The sequence below is a fragment of the Manis javanica genome, chromosome X (genome assembly GCF_040802235.1).
Source record: "Manis javanica isolate MJ-LG chromosome X, MJ_LKY, whole genome shotgun sequence".
In the NCBI taxonomy this organism is placed as follows: domain Eukaryota; kingdom Metazoa; phylum Chordata; class Mammalia; order Pholidota; family Manidae; genus Manis; species Manis javanica.
Window position 1 is genome coordinate 112,905,074 of NC_133174.1, and position 24,604 is coordinate 112,929,677.

Here is a 24,604-nt window from a genome sequence, read left to right on the forward strand (position 1 = left end):
CAAACAAGAAGCAAATAATCCAATTAAGAAATGGGCACAAGGTCTGAACAGCCACTTCTCCAAAGAAGAAATTCAGATGGCCAACAGGTACATGAAAAGATGCTCCACGTCACTAATCATCAGAGAAATGCAAATTAAAACCACAATGAGATATCACCTCACACCAGTTAGGATAGCCACCATCCAAAATTCAAAGAACAACAAATGTTGGCAAGGATTTGGAGGAAGGGGAATCCTCCTACAGTGATGGTGGGAATGTAAATTTGTTCAACCATTGTGGAAAGCAGTATGGAGGTTCCTCCAAAAACTAAAAATAGAAATACCGTTTGACCCAGGAATTCCACTTCTAGGAATTTACCCTAAGAATGCAGGAGCCCAGGTTGAAAAAGATATATGCACTCCTATGTTTATCGCGTCATTGTTTACAGTAGCCAAGAAATGGAAGCAACCTAAGTGTCCATCAGTAGATGAATGGATAAAGAAGATGTGATACATATACATACACAATAGAATATTATTCAGCCATGAGAAGAAAAGAAATCCTACTGTTTGCAACAACATGGATGGAGCTAGAGGGTATTATGCTCAGTGAAATAATCCAGGCGGAGAAAGACAAGTATCGGATGATTTCACTCATGTGGAGTATAACAACAAAGAAAAAACTGAAGCAACAAAACAGCAGCAGACTGACAGTTACCAAATGGCACTGGGGAGGATGGGGAGAAAGGGGTATCACGATTAGTATACATAATATAGAGGTGGGGGCATGGGAAAGGCAGTATAGCACAGAGAAGACAAAGTAGTGATTGTATAGCATCTTACTATGCTGATGGACAGTGACTGTAAAGGGGTATGTGGTGGGGACTTGATAATGGGGGGAGTCTAGTAACCATAATGTTTCTCGTGTAATTGTACATTAATGATATGAAAAGAAAAAGAATCCAGAGACTTTTCTAAATAATTCAGAGGTAATTTTCTAATTTCAATCTATTCAACTTTAGACTGCAGAGATGAATGAACGCTTGCAGAAAATGGGAGAGTCTTCCCTGAGGAATTTTCGAATGGACACTGAACAAAGTTTGTACAAGTTTGAAGGAGAAGATTATAGAGAAAAACAGAAGGTAATTTTTTAACCTCAACCATTAAACTCTCAACTTAACATTTCTCCCTGTAACAATTATTAAAAACTCCCTGTACTTACCTATTGAAGTACTTTGCTATGGAGTGAAATTTGATGTAATATATTTGCTTGCTTACAATTACTATCATCGTTATGTAGTTGTAGTCATACAGTATGCAACCTTCTTAGATGGGCTTTTTTCACTAGGTAATATGCATTTAAGGTTCCTTCATGTCTTTTCATGGCTTGAGAGCTCATTTCTTTTTACTGCTGAGTAATATTCCATTGTCTGGATGTACCACAGTTTATTTATCCATTCACCTACTGAATGACATCTTGGTTTCTTCTAAGTTTCGGCAGTTATGTATAAAGCTGCCATACATCTCTGTGCAGGTTTTTGTGTGGATATAATTTTTCACCTTCTTTGGGTAAATACCAAGGAGCATGATTGCCGACTTAGTGGTAAATGTATGTTTAGTTTTGTAAGGAACTGCCAACCTGTCTTCCAGAGTGGCTTTACCATTTTGCCTTCCTGTAAGCAATGGATGAGTATTCTTGTTTTTCCTCATCCTCATTAACATTTGGATTTGTCAGTGTTCTGGATTTTGGCCATTCTAACAGGCGTCTAGTGGTATGTTGTTTTAATTTGTATTTCAGTGATGATATAATGGTGTTGAGTATCTTTTCATTTGCTTTTATGCCATGTGTATCTTCTTTGGGTAGGGAGGTGTCTGTTCAGGTGTTCTGCCAATTTTTTAATCAGGTTCTTTTGTTATTGCTGAGTTTTACGAGTTTGTTTATGTTATCGATAACAGTCTTTTATCTAAGATATGTCTTCTGCAAATATTTTCTCCCAGTCTGGGCCTTACCTTCTCTTTCTCTTGACCTAAATTGCATTTATATTGCTGTGCCTCCTTAGTCTCTTCTAATTGTGGTAGTTCTCAGTCTTTTTTTTGTCTTTCATGACCCAACACCTTTGAAGAGCATTGGTTAGTTATTGTGTAGTTTGTCTCTCACTTTGGGCTTGTCTGACATTTTCTTGTGATTTGATTGAGATCATGCATTTTCGGCAAGAATGCCATGGAAGAGATGTTAACATCGCTGTCAGTACATCATAGTGGGGAACATATGATGTTGCTGTGTCGTATTACTGGGGATGTTAACCTTGATCACTTAGTTGGGGTGGTGTCTGCTGGGTTTCTCCACTGTAGAGTTACTATTTTTCCCTGTGTAATTGATTAATATCTTGGGGGAGATATTCCTCAAAGTTTTACCCACTCATTTTATCTATTGGTGGAGTTTGCTGGCAACAGGTCATTATTATGGTGTTTGCCTAATGCTAATTTTGTATTTCCTTCACTCTGTCTACATTTATTAATTACTTACTACATTAAAAAACTTAAAAATTTTATTTTTTTGTGAGCGATTCTGTTAGGAATTTTTCTATAAGGAAGAGCTGTTCCTTCTCCCCATTTATTTATACCAGTGGGGACTCAAAATTTTATTTTATTTTTTGAGTTATAATACAATTCTGTCACTATTTACTTTGTTGCTCAAGTTGTTCCATAAAGCTGGTACTTTTTAACTGACAGAAATGCATTTTATTAAAATAGGAAAAGCTTACCCTAGGTCACTGATGTACTGAAAAATGAGAGGCAAACCAATATAGTTAGCATTGCAACTAGTATGCTGATAATGCATTGTTACTATCATCATTTCTGGTAGTTTTTAGCATCTGTCTGGTTGTTTTATCTCTAATCTTAAATAATACTGCTTATGTTTTATTCTGATGAGATGGAGGTAAAGGCTTGCATGCACAAGGTGGAAATTGCTTTCCTGATATGCTTTTTAGATGTCATTATGTGATGTGAATTTTATTACTTTTACAATTATTCCCATGGGCTTATTGGTATTAAGAGTCCGTTACAAAGTGGAAAAATACTAAGCAATGAAGAGTGTAAATATCAGTGGAGCTTCTTATATATATTCTTAGAGGAAAGTTAGACTTACTAAAATATGTGTCTATTTCTAATATACAAGGTTTTCTTTCCTGTGCTTCTCATTCTAGCAAAATAATTGTGTACAGATAGAAATTTTAATAGTGATGATGACATGTATTTTTATAATTGAAGCCAAATCAGATTTTTTTCTGAATATTTTGAGTTGAGATTTGTATTTTATTTGTCTTTCTTATTTTATAGATAGGTCCTTAAAATAAGTTCATATTATCTATTAATGAGAATTGAAAACCTGCAGGAATGTTGTTCATGCATAAATCATGGGACTTGCACAGTGAGGTAGATTTTCACATATGATTTCTTGAACCAGTTGTCTTACTTTACAACAGCACCTGGTAAATTAAGTTACAATGACTGGCATTGATCCTGAATAAGTTTGTATGAATGTACTCTTAAACTAATTCAGCATGATTTATTCTGTTTTTGAAAGTTCAGGAATTGAGCTTTAATGCTTATTTCACATTTGACTACCTAGACCTTCACAAGTATATGTTAAATGGTCAAATACATTACTTTAGAAAATTATTTATTTATTTTCACTCCAATTGTAACAAATAAAATATTATTTATAAAATATCTTTTCCATTATGGTCATCTCACATTAATCCATCTGAAGGAAAAAAAACCCCAACTCATTTCACTGCTCTGGATTTTCCTCATTTCATGTAAACTCACATTATGCAATCCATATCTTATAGATTCTTGGAGTTAAAAGAGACCTTGGAGGTTATTCAGTCTGACCTTTTTTTGTAATTAAGAAGTTCCATCTATAGCATCTAAGATACTTATCCAGCCTCTTTTTGAGTGGCATCATGTTGGGAATCTTACTCCTTTCAGGATAGTACATTTCACTATTTTATATTATTGGGTTCTCAGAAAACTTTTTATTTAACAACTTATAAGCTTCTTGATGGAAGAGGTTGTTTTATTCCTCAACACTGACTTACAAGGAATATATTAGGCACTTAAGACATATTTGTTAAATTATTTTGAGTAGTAATCTACTTTTCACATTGGTTTTAATCTTAGGGATCAACAAAGAACTGTGTTCTTTTCCATTTGATAGACTTTTACATCTGTGGATGCCACCATTATGGCTGTCTTTGGTCTTCACTTCTCTAGATGCTGTGAGTTTGTAGCTTACTAGCCATCCTAGTCATCTTAGTTTATCATCCACTCTTAAAATATGATATCAACATTAGAACTCAACACTTTATATAAGATCAAATAGAGTGGGATCATTAATTGTAGATTAATGGCCTCTTTTAGGTCATTAATGGCTGCTTTTGTGTAAAGGCACTGGGTTAGGCACTGACAAATCAGGAAAAATGTCTGAATAAGAAAACCATTCCTAGAGACTCCAGGACTTTGTATTGTCAGTTTGTCTATTCGATTTTAGATTGTCTTTTCTAGCTGATATTGGGATAAAGTTTTGTAATGCTGCCAAGTTGATTGTGCACCCCACTCTTGATGTCTAATAACAACATATTTGAAGATGTGGTCCATATACACAATGGAGTATTATTCAGCCATATAAAGAAAAGACATCCTGCCATTTGCAGCAACATGGATGGTGCTAGAGGGTATTATGCTCAGTGAAATATGCCAGGTGGAGAAAGACAAATACCATATGATTTCACTTATTTTTGGAATATGAAAACAAAGCAAAATACAAGGAACAAAATAGCAGTACACTCATAGTCACTGAGAAATGACTAGTGGTTACCAAGTAGGAGGTGTTGGGGGTATGCATGGGGGTAGGAGTAGGGGGATAAAGAGGTACAATAATTTGCAATCACAGTATAAGTTGATCACAAGGACTGTTGAACCCCTGTGATGTACATTTGAAACCAACATAAGATTGTATATTAATGACACTAATAAAAAAATAATAACTTATATTTAACTGTTGGTAGTCTCCTTTCACATATATGGTCACATTTAATCCTCAAGGTAGGTATTATTATTCCCATTTTACAGATAGAGAAAATAATTTCTTCAAAGCCATACTCCAATTGTAACAAATAAAATATTAGTCATTAGTAAAGTGGCAGAACCTGGTTTCAAATTCAGGTCTATTTTTAGTAATTAAACCAATCAATCAATTAATTAATTTTATTAAGATATTATTGATATACACTCTTATGAAGGTTTCACATGAGAAAACGATGTGGTTACTACATTTACCCATATTTTCAAGTCTCCACCCATACCCCAATGCAGTCACTGTCCATCACTGTAGTAAGATGCCACAGATTCACTATTTGCCTTCTCTGTCCTACACTGTTTTCCCCATGACCCCTCACACCATGTGTACTAAACATAATACCCCTCAATCCCCTTCTCCCTCCCTCTCTCCCTGCCCTTCCACACCCCTCCCCTTTGGTAACCACTAGTACCTTCTTGGGGTCTGTGAGTCTGCTGCTATTTTGTTCCTTCAGTTTTGCTTCGTTGTTAAACACCACAAAAGAGCGAAATCATTTGGCACTTGTCTTTCTCCGCCTGGCTTATTTCACTGAGCATAATACCCTCCAGCTCCATCCATGTTGTTGCAAATGGTATGATTTGTTTCTTTCTTATGGCTGAATAGTATTCCATTGTATATATGTACCACTTGTTCTTTATCCATTCATCTACTGATGGACACTTAGCTTGCTTCTACAACTTGGCTGTTGTAAATAGTGCTGCAATAAACATAGGGGTGCATATGTCTTTTTGAATCTTAGAACTTGTATTCTTTGGGTAAATTCCTAGGGGTGGAATTCCTGTGTCAAATGGTATTTCTGTTTTTAGGTTTTTGAGGAACCTCCATACTGCTTTCCACAAGGGTTGAACTAGCTTACATTCCCACCAGCACTGTAGGAGGGGTTCCCCTTTCTCTACATCCTCGCCAGCATTTGTTGTTGTTAGTCTTTTCAATACTGGCCATCCTAACTGGTGTGAGGTGATATCTCATTGTGATTTTTATTTGCATTTCCCTGATAATTAGTGATGTGGAGCATTTTTTCATGTGCCTGTTGGCCATCAAATTCAGGTGTTTTTGATTCCCTTGACTTTTCCCACAGTTATCTTCCAGGAGGTCTCTCTTAAAAATTTCTCTTCATTTAAAGGGATATATGCCTGTCATGTTGATACTCATTATTTATCCCTTTCACCTTTTTTTTTCTAATTTGTACATTTACCAGTTACCAGAATCCATGTTAGCCTGCCTTATATATTAAATACTATTTAACTATTTTGATATAAAATACTAACCAGATTGTGTGAATTCTTCTTAATTACTAAGGAAGTGGTAAGTTTTAAACTTACCTTAAAAAAAGAAAAGGCAACCAACCATACTTACACCTCAACTTGGTATACAGTACAAAGTTCTGGAGCTTGGTTTGTGCAACTGTGACATATGAACCAAGTTTTGATTCTTCTTAATCAAAGGTTTTCTCATGCTTCTGCAACCTTGATGTTCTCGATTTTTATAAAACAGTTTGGAGTAATCAAATTTGTCCTTGTTTTTTGCGTACAGCTTGGGATGGTGGAGTGGATTGAACCCCCTAAACGAGAACGCAAAGCAAACTATGCAGTAGATGCCTACTTTAGAGAGGCTTTACGTGTCAGTGAGCCTAAGGTTCCAAAGGTAAAACAGTATGAAGTCACTTTTTATGTCCTACAGCATAAATGTCTTGTTAGTAACACGGTCTGTGATTCAGATTTACTTATATTAGTGCTGAATCACGGTCCTTAAACTGTAACAGCAATACAGTAAAATACTTGATATGGTTCAGCTGTGTAAATGGATTCCATTGTATTTATTTTTTTGTACTAAAAAGAAGTAGTGAAAGATAAGTATGTTCACTTCATGTACTAAAAACAAATACATATGTCATGCATTTTTTCCCCCGTAGGCTCCACGACCTCCAAAACAGCCAAATGTTCAGGATTTTCAGTTTTTCCCACCACGTTTATTTGAGCTCCTGGAAAAGGAAATTCTTTATTATAGGAAGACGATAGGCTATAAGGTAATTTTTCAATTTTTTAGATTGGTATAATCTCTCAATCTAATATAATCAATTAAGCTAGACTAGAATGTGTTCCGTTTTAATATGAGAGAAAATAAAAATAAATGAAAATATTGGTTTTCTTAAAACCAAAGAGGAGGTTTAACTAAAAGTAAAGCATCAAACTATTGGATTACCAGTAGAATCATCACTAACTGGGATTGATGGGAGAGTTATCCGATATTTCAAGATAGTAATAGTAACATACATTATTTTAATAACGCTAGTTTTTCAGTGGTCAGAGAATATGTAGAAAGAACAATAGGTATGTGTTTAATTAGAAGTAGATGTATGATAGATAGGAAGTTTTTGCTAATTTTCCTTAGTAGGATTGAGAAATAGTATTTTTGTGTTTATTGCTCATAGACTAATGGAAGCTCTTGGTGGTTAGTAGACTGTGGTCACTCAAGTGTTAAAAATACTGACATCATTTTAAAATGACCTTTTGGAATTGAAAATGCTATTTAGATAAAAACCTCTTTTTAGTGAGTGAAATTTAATGTTTGTCACCCTAAAGCTATCACATTGATAGATTTAGCATACCAGGTTATTTCTATATGTCGAAATCAACATCCCAGTGAATGGAAAGGGATGATCAAAGGTATAATAATAATCAACAGTATCAACAAAATTGTAAAAGTTTAACACTTCACAATATTATGAAGTTTTCTTTCTGTTTTGTGAATTGGAAGCTGTGTTTCAAAATTTATTTTGTGACCCTTAATCACAAGTAGATCTTTGACCAATTATTTTGATTAGTGGCTGTAGTGTGACTAGAAAAGCTCCATGTATATAAGATACTTAGTTATTTATTACATTTTGGGGCTAGAGTGGATCTTTAGAATGTTTCTACTATTTGTCCAGAGTGGAGCATTGTCATTTGAAATGAGCAAAAAGTTATAATCTGGTTGGGGAACTGTGATTAAATTTGAATATATTTAACTAATAGGACTAGATAAAATCCTTCTTAGGAAGTTGTAGAGGAGTAAAATATTCATGGTGAACATTCAGACCAGATGTAAAACCAGTTTCAAAGAAAGTGAAAATGGCAGTGTGCCAGGAGAAACAGGCAAGTTACAGGTTCAAAATAAAAATAAAAACAGTAAGATTAATAAGGTAGTTAATGAAATTCCATGAAGTAAACAGATATATATGTCACTCCATTAAGGGTTTTAAAAATTTTAGGTTTAGATCATTATTTTGTTACTTTTATTGACTTATTAGTGAGACTTGAAAATTTATTGAATGCTAGACCTCACTTAGTAATCAACCACATATGTGTGTAGAGCATTTTATAATTGATGCAATTCTTTATCACATACTTGATTTGATTCCTAACAACTCTATGAGATAGGTGCTATTATCACCTCCATATAATAGGTGAGGAAACTGAAGTTCAGAGAGGTTAAATGACTTGTTTAAGGTCACATAGTTAACAGCGTTGCCAAAGGTGCTTGTCTGAAATCCAGGTTCTCTGTGTCCAAATGCTGTTATGCTCTTTCCAGTCAGACATTCTGGGCTATTCCTGCATGTGACATAACCCTGCTTCTTTCTGCAGCCCTAAATAAGGACTGTGTTTACAGTGGTGTGACATGTTGTTTGGGAGGTGAGCCAAGTGAGGCTCAAGTAGCAGCAACAGAACAATCATCTCTGCTGATAGAACCATTGATGCTCCTTCTTTGGGGATCCTGAAATTCTATTCCCGGTCAGAGTACCATGCCCGCCGCATTCTCACTACAGCTGTTTTCAGTGTACACAGTGCCTTTGATTGCAGGCAGTTTGTGATTAGGCGTGAGGTCTTACAATGACAGTTGGTGGTGGCCAGCTAGAGAGGAAACCTTAGAAGAGGTAGGAATGAAGGGACAGCAGTGAAGGGTGGCAGGAAGGAGGAAGGTGTAGGAAGAGAGGAAAAGGATGAATGAGGAGAGGGAAGAAGGCATAGGATTCATGGCAGGGCACCTTACTGTTTGGTTTCTCTTCCTCACCTTGCAGGGAGAAGCGACAGGAGAGGGAACATGAACGAAAGGAGGGCTGTTTTTCACTTAATACATATTTTTTGAATCCTCCTCTGTGCCTCATCCTATGCCACACACTGGGGATAAAGTGGCAAATAAGACAAGGCCCCTCAGTGCATGGAACTTACATGCTAATGGAGGAGACAGACATTAAACTGATAGCCCAGAGCACTGCCATCGTGGTTTGTTTTCAGTGCTTACACAGGGTGCCACAGGAGAGCATAACATGGGCATCAGATGTGGTCTGGGAGATGAGGGAGGTGGTCTTGAAGGGAAGCGTCGTATGAGCTGAGAGCAGAGAGATGCATAGGTATTAGGCAAGTGAAGTGACAGAGAACAGCTGAGCAGGGGAGCCGCAGGTACAAAGGTGTGCTAGGAAGGAGCATTGCCCTTCCAGGGATGGAAAGAATGCCAGTGTTGCTAGGGAATGGCAAGGAGCAGAGTGACTGGACATGAAGCTAGCTGGTCAGTGGGTAGAGCTGGATCATGTGGAGCATTGAACATCAATTGCAGGTTATATTAGTTAAGTTGGACTTTAGCTTTAGAGTAAAGGAGAACAACTGAGATGTTTTTAAGGTGGGGGACGGGGTGGGTGAAATAATAATAGTAGGTACTTATTTAGTCCTTACTTGTATTGCTTACTGTTCTACAAGTTCTTTAAAAAAGATGATCTCATTATCCTCATAACAGCCTTGGAACTACATCCCTATTTTACAGATGGTGAAACTGAGGCATAGAGAGGTTGAGCAATTTGCCCTGAGTAATTTGCTCAAGGTCAAACTATTTGTAAGTGGTAGAGTATGACCAGATTTACATTTTTAAAAGATCACTCTGGCTGCGGCATAGAGAATCGTGAGTTTATCCAGGGAAACTAGGCTGGAGGCTGTTGAAGTGTGAAGATGAGAGACAATGATGGTGGCATGGAGTGTGGTGGTGCTGGTGGTGGAAGGAGAATCGATCCCATCCCATTCTGCTCCTCTCCTTGTGCTCTCTTTACCCTGTCCTGGATTGCCCCTGTGTCCCCTTAAGCCTTGCTTTGATCCTCCTCCATATGCACATTTAGCTTAGGATTTATGAGACAAATAAGAATACATTCTGGAGGTTGGGTCTTTCCAAACCTTGTCTCTTCCATTGTTTACCAGGAGCTACAGACCTCAGCTAAAGTGGGTGCTTTTATTGGGTGGGTTTCATGTTTGAGTTCAGAGTTCTAGGCAGATGAGCATGGTATGCTACTCATCTGCAAAGCTTCCCTTCAAAGGTATTATGACATTGTTAACTGTTAGATGTATCTTCTCAAGGATGTACAGCATTGATACCCCACCCCCCCACCATACCTTCAGAAAACTCACCAGAGCCACAGTGTGAGTGGAGCAACAGTTTACTCTCAGATAAACAGAACTGCTGTAGTGGAGTCACCTGGGATTCTCTGTGCCTGCTTAGGTTCTCAAAAAGGGACCACTTTCCCCATTTCTGCTTTAAATGAGTGTTAGCCCTGGAGGATGGGTGTTGTCTGTAGCTGGGGGCATTGTGGTGCACAGCACAATTTTGTCCATTTTCCATCCCTAGAGTCTTATTCTGCAGTGATTTGGGGGTGAAGCTAGTAAGGGGCTCAGTAGTTTTGAAGCAGTTGGTAAAAAGCATTTTTCTCCAGGGTCTATTTATTTGCATTAATAAAAATTTTTTTATTGAAGTGTAGTGGCTATACAATATTATGTATAGTTTAAGCTGTGCAATATAGTGATTCCATAAATTACATACATTACGAAATGCTCACCACAGTAAGTGTAGGTACCATCTATCATCATATGAAAATATTACACTACTGTTGACTATATCCCCTATGCTGTACTTTTCATCCCTGTGATTATTTGCATTTTTATTTTCTGTATTTTCCCCCTTATAGTCAGCACAACAAGGTCAAAACAACTTTGTTGATAGTAAGATCTAGAATTAAAGAGTTTTGTTTGATTTGAGGCTGAGTAAAGCATTTGTATGTCTTGCCCTAACCACTTGGTGGAAAGCAATGCATTATGTGCCAATTTCCCCCACTGTCTATGCTTTGACCTTGTGAATTGGACCTATTCAGAAGCTTCATTGCTCTTGGGACTTAGAGGAGTTATTAAACGCATTTAATCACTTGTAAAGTCTTTGTATTGGAAAGAGGATAACTTCATTGAAATTTCAATGGCAGAATTAAAAAAATCCAGAGTATATAGAATTCCATTGCATCTAAGACCTGGAGTGAGAAAGTTTTGCCATATTTGAAGCTGAAGAAAGCTATAGAACATTCTAACACTTATCTTCAAGAAGAAAATTCTTTAGGGATGGATATAAACATTTGACAAATGGAGGAAGTTCTATAATCTTTCTGAGTTTTGGTAATGTGTCATTGTGGGCCCCCTCTTATGCTGTGGTAGAACTAAAATACAGTGAACTGATTTCAGGTTGCTAACTTTTATTTTGTGTTCTGTCACATTTAATTCAGTGTTCCCTATTTCTGTGAAATGCTTGCTAAAGTTCCTTCTAAGAAACCAGACCAAAAAATGTTTTGCACTCTTCCCTGGAAGAAAGCTCTTAATCACAGATTCCTTACTAGAAATCCAAAGAATAATGAACGTGTTTCGTTTTGAAAGATAGCTTTTTGTGTACTGTGGCTATATTAAGGTACTGCTGGGGGCCATCAGTGAGACATGCATTATGAGTACTTCAGATACTTCTAGGTATCTATTTAGTACTGTTAGTCTATACTTTGTCTACTTAATTCTTACATAGCACTTTGAAATCATTCCAGGAAGCTTAATGCTAATTAAGAAACTTGTGAGGTACAAAATGAATACCTTTAAAAATGATGAATATTAAGAAGGAGTTTTTTTGTAGGAGGAGATACAGGAATTCAGGAATTTTGAGTCATTTCTAATTCTAAAAATCTTAGCAGCTATGTATTCGATTAAATTTTAGAATTAAAATAGTAGGTGTAACTTTGATGAAATCATTCTAAAGTTTTGCTGTATTAAAAATATGAGCAGTGGATATATAAGTAGTCTGCAGTGGATCCTAAAATCTAATGGTATAATATAATATTCTAATTTTGCTTTTATTAAAGTTTAAGGGGGAAATTTTTGCTATCAGGGATATCTGTGTGGGAATCAACAGTTTATTTTATGTGTGCATATTACCCATTTTCTGTCATAAAATCAGATGTTTATGAGGGATTTCATCTTGTTAAAATATGGTTTGTTGAACATGGAAATTTGGAAGCTTTTATTAGAAAAATATCTTAAGATTAAAGAGGTCTTTCTCAATTAAAATTAAAATTTAAAGCCAAGGTAATTTCACATACCAGCAATTTAAGGGGTCTGTTAAACTTTTAAAGCTATGTCTGTAATTTTTTTCTAAACATCTTATTATAAAAAATTTTGAAATGTATAAAAATGTTGAAATAATTGTACAATGAACACCCATATAAATATCACCTATACTTTCCATCTTATACCTTACTGTATTTGCCCTGTCACCTATTTGTCCCTTTCTCCAGCCTTCTATCAAATGGAAGAACATGTTACTTTTTCATCTTACTTTTTCACACATCTCAGGGTTGCAGACATAAGTATATCTCAGATGGAAACACTTCAACATGCACATTATTAGCCAAAATTCAGTATGTATTTGATTCTTTTTTTAAGGTAAAATTTGCATACAGTGAAATGTGTAAATCTTACATTTATCATTTGATGTATTTTGACAAATGCATACACCTAGATAACTGAAACCCCTATATAGATATAGAACACTACTGTCACCCCAGAAAGTGCTCTTCCCAGTCAATTCCCATAGCCCCTCCCCAGAGACAACCACTGTTCTGATATAATTTCCTCCATAGAGTAATTTTTTTTTTGGTTTTGAAATTTCACATAAATGGAATCATAGGCTTCTTTCACTTAGTGTAATGTTCTTGAGATTCATCCGTGTTGTCCCGTTATCAGTGGTTCATTCCTTTGTGTTGCTGAGTACTATTCCGTTATAGGGATAGACCACAGTTTGCTTATCTGTTCTCTTGCTGATGGACATCTGGGCTGTTTTCTGGGTTTTGGTTATTATGAGCAAAGCTGCTAACATTCTTGTAAACATTGTCTTTGTACAGATAAATATGTTAGGACTGGAATTGCTGGTGTGCCTGTAATTTAAAAATTGAATTTAGCTATTGAAAAAGTTATTTTTAATCATACTTACCACTGGACTATATTTCATTTTTAATTTACACTTTTCCATTTCTGTTTGCCACCATCCTAGGCCAGTTGATCATATTCCATTTCTAGATTATGACAATTTAGCTGGTTCTCTTGCTTCTAGTCACTTCCCCACTTAAATCCATCCAGCACAAGGCTTAAGGTGAAAACTCGACGTTTTGACACTTTACCTCCTTGTTGAAACCTTGCCAGTGGCATGCTATTGCCCACTGTGTAGTTTCAAAAGGCCCTGTAAATATGTCTTCACCTGGCCTTGTTTCTTACCCCTTCTCAACACAAACCCTGTATGCTCCTTCCTGTGTTTGCCTTCACTGTTTTTTTCCTACTGCTCCAGCCTAGAATATTCTTTCCCTTTTCTCCATCTCCCAAAATCTTTATATATAGAGTTCTTAAGGTTTAGCTCAGAATTCCACAACTAGGTTGTGAGCTTTCTGTGGGCAAGGTCCATACCCACTGCTTCTTTTCTATTCCAGTGAATTCCTATTATAGTGCTATGGACATAATAGATGAAAATATAAACTTATGAGACATAATCAACATTTAGTCAGTACTTACTAATTTGATTGTCTTCTACTGATGATTACAAATGAATCTAGTTTTTCAGTGTTTCTTTCTAATGCCCAGTTAGTAGGTTTTTTATTTAAACAACTATTGGATACAATAGTTTAAAATTTTTATTTTCAAGTTACAATGGTATAGTCTCAAACTCTATAAAATATGGATAAAAATTAGAGAAATGTATTCCATGCATTACAGTTATGTTGTAGGAAAACCACGACTATGAATACCTTTAGGGAATGACTCATTTATAAGTGATAGGTGTGCATTCCGAACAGTGGAGGGCTTCCTGTCAGCCCTTTCCATTTCATGTTTAATGGAATGCTCTAACATGTACTTCATTTGTTACACAGCTGTCCTCCTGAAAACAATGTGCTGCGTTGTCGCTGCAGATGCTCATAGAAATGGTGTGAGGCTTGGGGTTCAGTGACTTAGTTTTGCTCCAATACAGTGAATGCTGCTCCCTTCCTGCCACCCTCCTCCCCCGTTACTTGTTGTCTATGTTCACTGTGAACCCCCTGCAGTCCCTGGGGCTACAGTTTTGAGATACAGGTGACTGACTGACTGCGTGCTTCCTTGGAGAGCTGAGCTTCTGTCTTCAGTCTCTTGGACTTGAGCTCTTTTCTCAGTTGTCAGTGATTTGCAGCTCTGTACCCAAAACACTGTAACTTCTGTTGGCATTTCCCCTTGACTGCAGGTCCTATCACAACTCTTTGCCTCATCTCTGCCCTTTCCCCTCTTATACATACATATTTTGGGTTTTTTTTTGCTTCTTTATTATCCTGTCACTTCTTCCAGTCTTTGCATTTTATGGGAAGATGCTCTCCCTTTCCATACCCTGGCCGGCAATAAGAGGACCCCTTCATTTTTGCACATTGAAGTATTCAGAGCATGGGATGCAGTAATCTTGGGGTGTGTTGCCACTTTTCTACCCTTGTCTGTATTGCTGGGTAAAGGTGGGCTCTTTCTGTACTGCCAAACTTGTTTCTTCTGGGCTTGAGGATTTATTATACAATACTGGTGTTGAGGATAATATTATTATTATCATATATTACAATAGTATAAGGATATATTTTGTCCCACAGTTACAATTAAAGCTAGAATATACAATGTGGCATTTAGCAATGGGTTTTAAGTCTGAAATACCATGTGGCACATTGAAGAATGGTTTTTATTTTGGTAATATGGTAGTAGGATTGTGGAGAGTATCATGTGTCATTCTGCTTTGACTTTATATTGTTCACTGTTAAAATAACTAAAGATTGATACATATGTATACAGCCTTAATTAATTTTTCTCCACAGTTTACTGGTAACTCATCTCTGATTTATAGGTCCCAAGGAATCCTGATACTCCAAATCCAGCTGTGGCTCAAAGAGAGGAGCAAAAAAAGATTGATGGAGCTGAACCTCTTACATCAGAAGAGACTGAAGAAAAGGAAAAACTTCTCACACAAGTAAAATATTTTAAGTGGCTGAAGTACATCTAGTCAATGAATAGAAAAAAGAAAATATAAATTACACTTAACCTTTTTATTGTATGAGCTGAGTGCCCTGGTGGGACACACCAACAAAACTCACGGCTGATTTCTAAACAGGCATTTAGACCAAGTATACCTATTTTTTTAATCCCTTTTATAGAATACAGCTTTTTGGAAATAATAGAAAATACAAAAATGCAAAATATAAGTGTCAGTTATGAGTAAGAAGACATGTATTTTATTAATTTTAATAAGGTCAGTTAATCCACATGAGTCCCAATAGACAGTAAATAGTACCATATTTGAAATTTTAAATTTATTTTACTGATTATATGCCTGTCCTCTAAAATTATTATCTTCAAATCCTTTATTTATGGAATAATTTCTTAATGCTCAAAATGCTTTTATCCTCTCTTGAAAAGAACTTTAATATAACAATGAGAGATTTCTGAAACCTCTTATGGTGATCATTGTATAATTAAATGTTAATAGTTATTAAATAGGAAACATTTCCATTTGAACAAAATAGTAATGCTTTCTGGTCATAATTGCTTTAAGGATATTTATGAGTGTCTTACATCCTAAATAATCTGTAGAAGATAAAAAAAACTAGAACATGAAAGACCCTTGCAAAATAATAAACAAAAATGTGTACTCTATGATACTACCTGAGTGTAAAAGTTGCCAACAAGATTTATTTATGCAGCAAATGCTTTTGAACAATATGCAAAGCACTGTGTTAAGAAATTTTCCACATTAATTATTGAAAGATAGTTTTTATATTTATATCTTATTTATTACACAGGTCTTTTTTTGTTATAACGTAATTTTATTGAGTGAATTTTTTGCAAATTACATTCACAAGCTTTTGAGCCAAAAGCCTTTAAGTCATGAAGTTTCATTTGAAAACATAATTGCAGTTGGCTGAATATTAGGACTTACTACAGAATAAAATAAAACATTTATATTCATGTTTTATTTTCAAAATTTATTTCCCGAACACAAAAATAAAATTACGGTCTTAGAATACTATGTGACTTGCAGTATATTGTGAATGTTCAATATATTGTGAATATACAGTCTCAACTGAGGACTTATTTTAACTTAGAAGTAAAGTCCGTTTTGTCTGCCCCTCCTAGTACATGAATTCATCTTTAGTCATCTTTCTCTGCTGCCCTAAATAATCTTTTTAAAAATCATAGAAGTACAAAGGAACAAAATGTGGGGTCATCTGAAATCTCTCATCAACAAATGACAAAGAATAGAGTTTTGCACTGTCGAGGATATCACATTTATGTGGGTTAGGCAATGAGGAGTAGAAAATGGATTTTTGGTCTTGGGACCTCACAGACTTGCTAGTAATTCCAAAGAGATTTAAAACATTGCTTGGTTAAACTGTTCTATCTTTTGGTAAAGAAATTGAGTGGGCCCAGTAACATTCTGCTTATGAACACAGTTTTGAACAAACTATTTATTCACAGTAGCTTAGGATGATATAAAGAGCTACAATATTTATTCTGTATTTTTTTCCTTTTTTTTTTGATTTAATGTGTCTACTTTGCTTTCTTAATTTACATGGGAACAGATCTATGGAAAAAACCATTAAAGTACTGGAATATCAGGGCTTCAACATTTATATCAGCATTTTTATTTTAATAAATTTGTATTTTAATGTAGGTGTCTATAAAATATGGAATTAAAAACTACACAGTATCTTGGAACTATAAATTAGTTTTTAGTACTTGGAGAGAAGTACATTCTCTTCATGATAGAAAAGCAGTTATTTTTATAACAACAGTCAACTTTAGATTTCAACATATAAAAAAGGAGGAACATTTTAAGTCTCTTAAAGTGTTTTTACTGTACCATTTTACAGAGGTAAAGAAAACATTAATTGATTTGTTAATTTAACCTCTATTGATGATGCTTAATTTTTTGTTCACAGGGATTCACAAACTGGACTAAACGAGATTTTAACCAGTTTATTAAAGCTAATGAGAAGTATGGAAGAGATGATATTGATGATATTGCTAGGGAGGTGGAGGGCAAATCCCCTGAGGAGGTCATGGAGTATTCAGGTTTGTATATAACTTCAAACATGGTGTTTAATTGTAACCTTATCCATTTTTTTAGTGTCGATTTAATTGCACTGGTGTTGAGAGATCTTTTAAACTTTTATGAATAAAGTGTAGGTACAAGTATGAAATATAATTGTATTTCTACAAAAAGATTATAAGATTTATCAAAACAAGCTGACTGCTGTTGTCCCTCGTAGTTAGCTAATAGAGTTAAGTAAAGCCCCAATGAAACAAAGGTTGCTCTTGGATAAGCATTGACAAAATAAGTTTCCCACTTTCCCATCCCTGGAATTTCATCATCTTCTGGGCAAGTCAAGCCTGAAGCATCCAGCAGTGATTGAATATATCTTTCTAGGTTATCCTTTAAGTAGAGAATTCCAGTCCAGCCCTTTTAGGTCCTCAAATACCCCCAGAGTTCTGATCAACTCCAGGCAAGCTGGAATAGATCTATAAAGACTGCTGGAATAAATCTGTTGATAGGTCCTAGAATGATCTACGTCTTTTCCCTCAGTTGTGTCTTTCGTCTTGACCAGAACTAGATTAACTTCAGAAGCATACAGAGCTAATATTAATTCCTATGCCACAGCACATCCAACCTCAGGCTCCTGAAAAGAAATCTCATTAAAAACATAATTATGTCTAGCCAGTTTTCTGTATGTATGTAGAACAGGAAGTTTCTAGCTTCTAAATAGGTTGAGCTCTTAAATTTAGTATGAATATCAGCTGTTTAGAATCTAGAGCATTTTTCCTTGTAGACAAAATATTAACAAAGTAGGTGTAGGTTTCTCTGCTAGCCTTCCTAAACCTTTTTTAGCTTAACAATTGAAATTCTTTGTTTTTGTAATGAAAAGTAGTAGGAAACATTACAATAACAAATATGCTGAAGATTGATGTAGTCTAAGAACAGCTTTTTTTTTTTTTTTTAGGAGAGCAAAGCAGAGGCTTTATTTAGAGAGAAAACGAGAGGACAGAGCTCCTGGCTCACGCCTGGAGGGGACAAGAGAGCCCCCTAAGAACAGCTTTTAACTTATCTATACTGCTAGTGGTTGAAGAAATCCAGGTTTAATTAGAGAATAGGTACTTTTTTTTTGTTTGGAAATCTGAAAGGGCCTTCTGATAATTTACCAGGGACTTCAGAGGTTGATTATGTCACATTTATTATTTCGTATTAACACCAAGTTTATGAATTTCCTTTTCCTTGGTACCAGCATAACATTGTATTACTCTTAAGCTTTACCACCTAAGTTTAGGGTATTTGGGGGCTTAGGGAAGTGAAAAATAGATTAGAGAGAGAAATTTTAGTACCAAGAGCTGAATGAAAACAGTATAAAAGGATACGTGCAGGGAGATTTTCTGGGGTAGGATTTTCTTCAAAATAATATCAGTGTGTATGAAGTTGCAAGAAAAGAAATGATTCAAGAAGGTACCATGTCAGATGGTCCCTAAGATTTGACACCAGGCCTGATGGCATGGCTAACTCAGGACAGCTTAGCTATGTCGCAGGGTGGGGATTGGAAAGGTTTGTGTAGTGGTTGCAATAAAAGAAGAAATGTGTACAATTGGCTATTCATGAGTATCTGTACATAGCAGACATTTAAATACGTGTTGAATGAATAAGTGACAGAATAAATAAATGATCACAGGTATGAGACTGTAGAGTATGTCACTGAAAGGCCCTTCACTCACAAGTCATAAGATGTGACATATTAATACAACCAGATTATTTAGCTCATTTATAAAATTTGGGTGGCTTGGTGTTTTGTTTTATTTTGTTTTGAGCAAAGTCTATTCCAAGTAAGTTTAAAACATAAGCTATAGGGCATTGGAGATACTGGTTAGATTAGTGAGTGGTTCCCAAAGCAAAAAGAAGTTTCAGTAGGAATTGCTGCTTCATATGAAGTTTGAACAACCTGTTGAAAATGGTTTCGTTCCTTAAATGGTTTCATTTATATGGCTGTATTCTCTCCTGTTTCACTTTATGTGTTCGATCCCTTTTATATGTTTGAACAAAAGCATAGCTGAAATCAGCACTTTAAGTATCTTTGAAATTCCAGTCATTTGGGGAGGGCAATTAAAAATTCCGTATTTCATGAAAGGAAAATCACTAACCTAAAACCTTCTTGTTGAGGTTTTATTTTAAATGAAAAGTTAGAGGTATTTAATAATTGAACATATGTACACACAGATGAATCTGAGTCTTAATTTTAAACAGTATAAGTTCACTGTATCCTTACCTATTTTTTATTCTGCAGTTCTTGGATTCATTTGCTTAAGGTGATAATAGTACATTTATTGTGAAGTAATACCTCTTTTTTTCAGCTGTATTTTGGGAACGTTGCAATGAATTACAGGACATTGAGAAAATTATGGCTCAAATTGAACGTGGAGAAGCAAGAATTAAGCGAAGGATCAGTATCAAGAAGGCCCTGGATGCCAAAGTACTGTATTTCATAATTGTCAAATTATTATTAGATTGTTTTCATTGATAATGGTGATTAGCTTTGGCTCACTATTATTGCACGTTTAGTTAAAAGCAGTATTTTGATTAAATCCATAGATTGCAAGATACAGGGCTCCATTTCATCAGTTGCGTATTCAGTATGGAACCAGCAAAGGAAAGAACTATACTGAGGAAGAAGACAGATTCTTGATTTGTATGTTACACAAAATGGGCTTTGATAGAGAAAACGTGTATGAAGAATTAAGACAGTGTGTACGGAATGCTCCTCAGTTTAGATTTGACTGGTTTATCAAGTCCAGAACTGCCATGGTATGTATCCCTTTCTCACTTATTTCCTCAAACTTTATTTTGAAAGATTTCCAGTATCATCACATATTCCTCACTTAGATTCTCTAATTGTTAACATTTTACCACATTGGTTTTCTCCCCCATCCATATTTGTGTATCTATACTTATACATACATACATAGAATTTAGATATACATGTAGAATCTATATTTTATATTCAGAAACACAAAAACATATCTATATTCAGAAATACCTATCTGTATTTCATATTCATACATATACATACCTACATTTCTGAACCACTTGAGCAAAAGTTGCAGACACTGAGTGTTTGCCTCTAAATACTTCAGCACTCATCTCCTAAAAATGAGGACACAGTTCATGTACATAGGTGCAGCATTTTCCAGTTGTCCCAAAAGTCTCAAGAGCTGTTTTTTTTTTAACTGATGATCTGTAGTCAAGATTCACATATAGCATTTGGTTGTCGAGTCTTTTTAGTCTCTTCAGTCTACAACTTTTTGTTTCACACAGTGACTTTTTTAAGGTACCCAGGCTCATTGTTTTATAGAATGTCCCACATTTGTGTCATTGTTTGCTCATTTTTATTTTGGCAAGAATGCGACATAAGTGATCACTTGTACTTCTTATATTGTGTCACATTAGGAGGCACATTATGTCAGGTTGTCACACTCTTGGTGATGCCAAGTTTTATCACTTGATTAATAGGGTGACCACCAGAGTGCTCCATTTTAAAGGTTCCCCTTTGTAATTAGGCAGGTGATACTTAAGATTGTGTGAAGAACTTAAGGATTTATTTTCAAAGAGAAGGAATTGTTGCCTAAGTTAAGTCTTTATAAGAATATTCTGAGATAGAATAATTAAGTAGAAGAGATTTTATTGTAGCTTCACACAATTTACTCTGTTCCTTTCTAACATAAATTGTGTTCCTGTTAAATTCTCACACTGCTTAGAAGTGTTTGTGATGATATTAACCATTTTTTCAAATGCAACACATTTTTAGTACTGGCATCATTAGTTTTCTGTCAGCTGAGGTAGCTAGAACAAAATAGATTTATACAGCCTAAATATTAAAAGTAACCAGAAACTAACAATCCAAACTTAAGATGATTTTCTTAAGTAGTTTCTATCATAAATGCTTTCTTGGCCAAAGGTCCACAGGGATGCAAAAGAAATGCTTACTATTTTGTTTGACTCATTTTATATTTTACTTCAAGTGGAACAAAAAGAAAGGAAAATTCTGTGTTGCTATATTAAAGACTCTAATTTTGGCAGATGCTTTTATGAGATATTTCTTAAAACTTTTAACACAAATTTAGAGTGTTCTTGGATTGTTACTGGAATGTGCCTATCAAGTTTATGCTGGGAGATACAGCAAATACTTTGGATCAAACTAGGACCCAAAAGGAACTGGAGAAATTGGAATGATGGATTCGTAGAATCTCACAACATGACCTTTAAGATGGATGAATGTGAAGTGCTATAATTATACAAAAGAATATGAAGAGGTGTACATGTTAATAAGGTACAGTGTAGAGAAATGAGAAAAAAATAAAAAAAAATCTGTAGCATGAAGGACTGAGGTTGGATATAGGGAAGAGTTGTTTGACGGTTTTGGGGATCATTTAAATAGATTATTGAAGATCAGTGTAAAATAGCTTTTCTGTTAGCTTTGAAAATGAGATTCTATTTTGACTGAAGACTTTGGAAATGAGTTAGTTGGTGGAAGGTGCCATGTTTAGCAGAGAACTCCCTTCAAAGCCATGCATTTCAAATTTTAGCCATTTGTGGTTTTATGTGTGTAATAATGGAGAACAGCATAAACAGCTTGTAAAAGACAAATTCCTACCTGCATTTGTCAGTGAATCATGTTTTAGATCACATATGCCCCTTTTATGTGATGGAACATGTCTTGAATTTTGAGTATTATTTCACTTTCTGGAGTCATTAAACTAAAGTAGTAGGATGAAACAGATTCGAAAGTGCAAGGAAAATCTCACGTCTCACGTTATTTCTAATATGAACATAACTATAGAATTATATAACCTTGTTTCATTTTCCAAGGAAAAAACCCAGTATATTATTGACAACCACTAGATGTCTCTGAACTCCTTGTAAAGAACCTTTTTTTTTCTCTTCCATCTTCTTTCTACAAAACATTTACCTCTTTCTTTACCAAGAGATTTCAGTCTCCAATGTATATTTTCTAAAGAGCAGATATTAATTATATATAGGTGATTGTAAAAGGAAACCTTTATTTTGTCTGTTAAAAATGAAGACACCTCTGTCCTTAATTTCCTTCTGGAAGGTGGAATTTATAATTAAAAAATTCCAAAGAATCTTTAAAAACATAGCTTATTTCATATTTAAATATTTTAATCCAAAATTTTTTGTCAACTTTTCTATCATACTGTTCTTATTTCCCTCCTAGTTAATGGATAATTTCTATATGTAGAGCGTATGTAATATATTTTAAAATATGCATATATTTGGTCATCTTCTTGGAATATTTCATAATAATTATCAATCATAAGGGAATTAAAGAAATGGATTATTAATATTCCTAGATGCTCTCTTTGCCCCCTTATTTTAAATGATTGTTCTTGTAGAGTGAATCACATTTACAATCTAGGAAGAGAAACTTCCCCCTTGAAAGAGGCATTTGTGATTTCCAAAATTAAAATAATTTGTTTCATTGAAAAATTACATATTAGAAATACAGAGGGTATAGTTTTTTTTTTTGAGAGGGCATCTCTCATATTTATTGATCAAATGGTTGTTAACAACAATAAAATTCAGTATAGAGGGGTCAATGCTCAATGTACAATCATTAATCCATCTCAAACCTAATTCTCGTCAGTCTCCAATCTTCTGAAGCATAACGAACAAGTTCTTACATGGTGAACGAATTCTTACATAGTGAATAAATTCTTACATGGTGAACAGTACAAGGGCATTCATCACAGAAACTTTCGGTTTTGATCACGCATTATGACCTATAAACAATCAGGTCAAATATGAAAATTCATTTGATTTTTATACTTGATTTATATGTTGATCCCACATTTCTCCCTCTATTATTATTATTATTTTTATTTTTAATAAAATGCTGAAGTGGTAGGTAGATGCAAGATAAAGGTAGAAAACATAGTTTAGTGTTGTAGGAGAGCAATTGTAGATGATCAGGTGTGTGCCTGTAGACTAAGTGTTAATCCAAGCTAGACAAGGGCAATAAACCATCCACGGATGCAGAAGATTTCTCTCAAAGCAGGAGGGATGAGGTTCTGAGCCTCACCTCTGTTGATCCCCAATCTCTCACCTGATGGCCCCCCTGCGACTGTGCCTGTCTTAGGTTGTTCCTCCCTTGAGGAATCTTACAGAGGGTATAGTTTTAATTCATTATGTGAGTGTGTTCAGATTAAAATCTCATTAATTATTAAACCTAACCTACTAATGAAGCTATCTTTTAAAAACATAACCTTGCTTAAAGATGACTGTTCTTTCCCAGAGACACCAGTAAATAGTGTGTAATACTTAGGAAGAAAGTAGAAACCTTGGTACTTGTATTTTATTCAGAGATCTAAAACTACCGAATTCATGGCTTCTGACTTAACTAACAGTCTTGAAGTGCTTAAAGGCATGAACCTCTACTTCTAAATATGCCTGACTTTGAAAGCCTTCAGCTAAAGTATGAAGATTTCTTTGAGGCTCTTCTCCATTTAAAAATGCTGGCTATACAAAAGAGAAAATGAATTTTAGTTCCATTTCTCTGTGCTAAGAAGATTGTGATTTCTTTCTGGGCAAACTTGTTTGGTCTTTTAAGTAACTAATCAGTCTCTATTGAACTACATAAACAAGTAGGAAGGATATGATCAATTTAGATTTTAAGCTCAGAGCATATGAATAAACCTACCATTTTCCTTCTAAGAAAAATATCTTGCAAAGGCGTCTTAGTCTTAGGATATTCAAAAACTATCAGAATTCAAAGGACCTTTACCAAATGACTATAAGAGAAAATGATAATACTCTGTATTTATGTAGTACATTTTATAGAATGCTTGCCAATCCCTTTACCAACATTGGTTCATTAATTTTCTTGCTGTTCCTTTTAGGAAATGAATGTCAGGGTACTATCTTCATTGATGTAGTGACACAGTAACGTGACTGGGAGATTTCAGAAGCGTTTGAGAGATCCAAAAGATCTAGCACATTAGTCAGGTTACTAGAAAGGACATACGAAAAGTACCCAAAGTTTAATCAGTAATTAGT

The 24,604-nt window shown here is 35.0% G+C and overlaps 1 protein-coding gene across 15 annotated transcripts in view; it reads left to right on the forward strand.

The window, feature by feature from the left end:
* SMARCA1 (SNF2 related chromatin remodeling ATPase 1) overlaps positions 1-24,604 on the forward strand; it is a 284,916-nt gene that overhangs the window by 39,884 nt on the left and 220,428 nt on the right. For 14 of the 15 annotated variants that reach the window (XR_012127464.1, XR_012127463.1, XR_012127461.1 and 11 more), the window contains 7 exons: positions 1,002-1,121; positions 6,659-6,769; positions 7,038-7,151; positions 15,344-15,466; positions 17,436-17,568; positions 19,888-20,006; positions 20,126-20,338. Coding sequence is in view for 8 of the 15 variants with exons in the window: in XM_073227843.1 (XP_073083944.1) it covers positions 1,002-1,121; positions 6,659-6,769; positions 7,038-7,151; positions 15,344-15,466; positions 17,436-17,568; positions 19,888-20,006; positions 20,126-20,338 (933 nt within the window). In the remaining 7 variants the exon portion in view is untranslated. The remainder of the gene's footprint in view (positions 1-1,001; positions 1,122-6,658; positions 6,770-7,037; positions 7,152-15,343; positions 15,467-17,435; positions 17,569-19,887; positions 20,007-20,125; positions 20,339-24,604) is intronic. The other variant, XR_012127465.1, reaches the window with a different exon arrangement.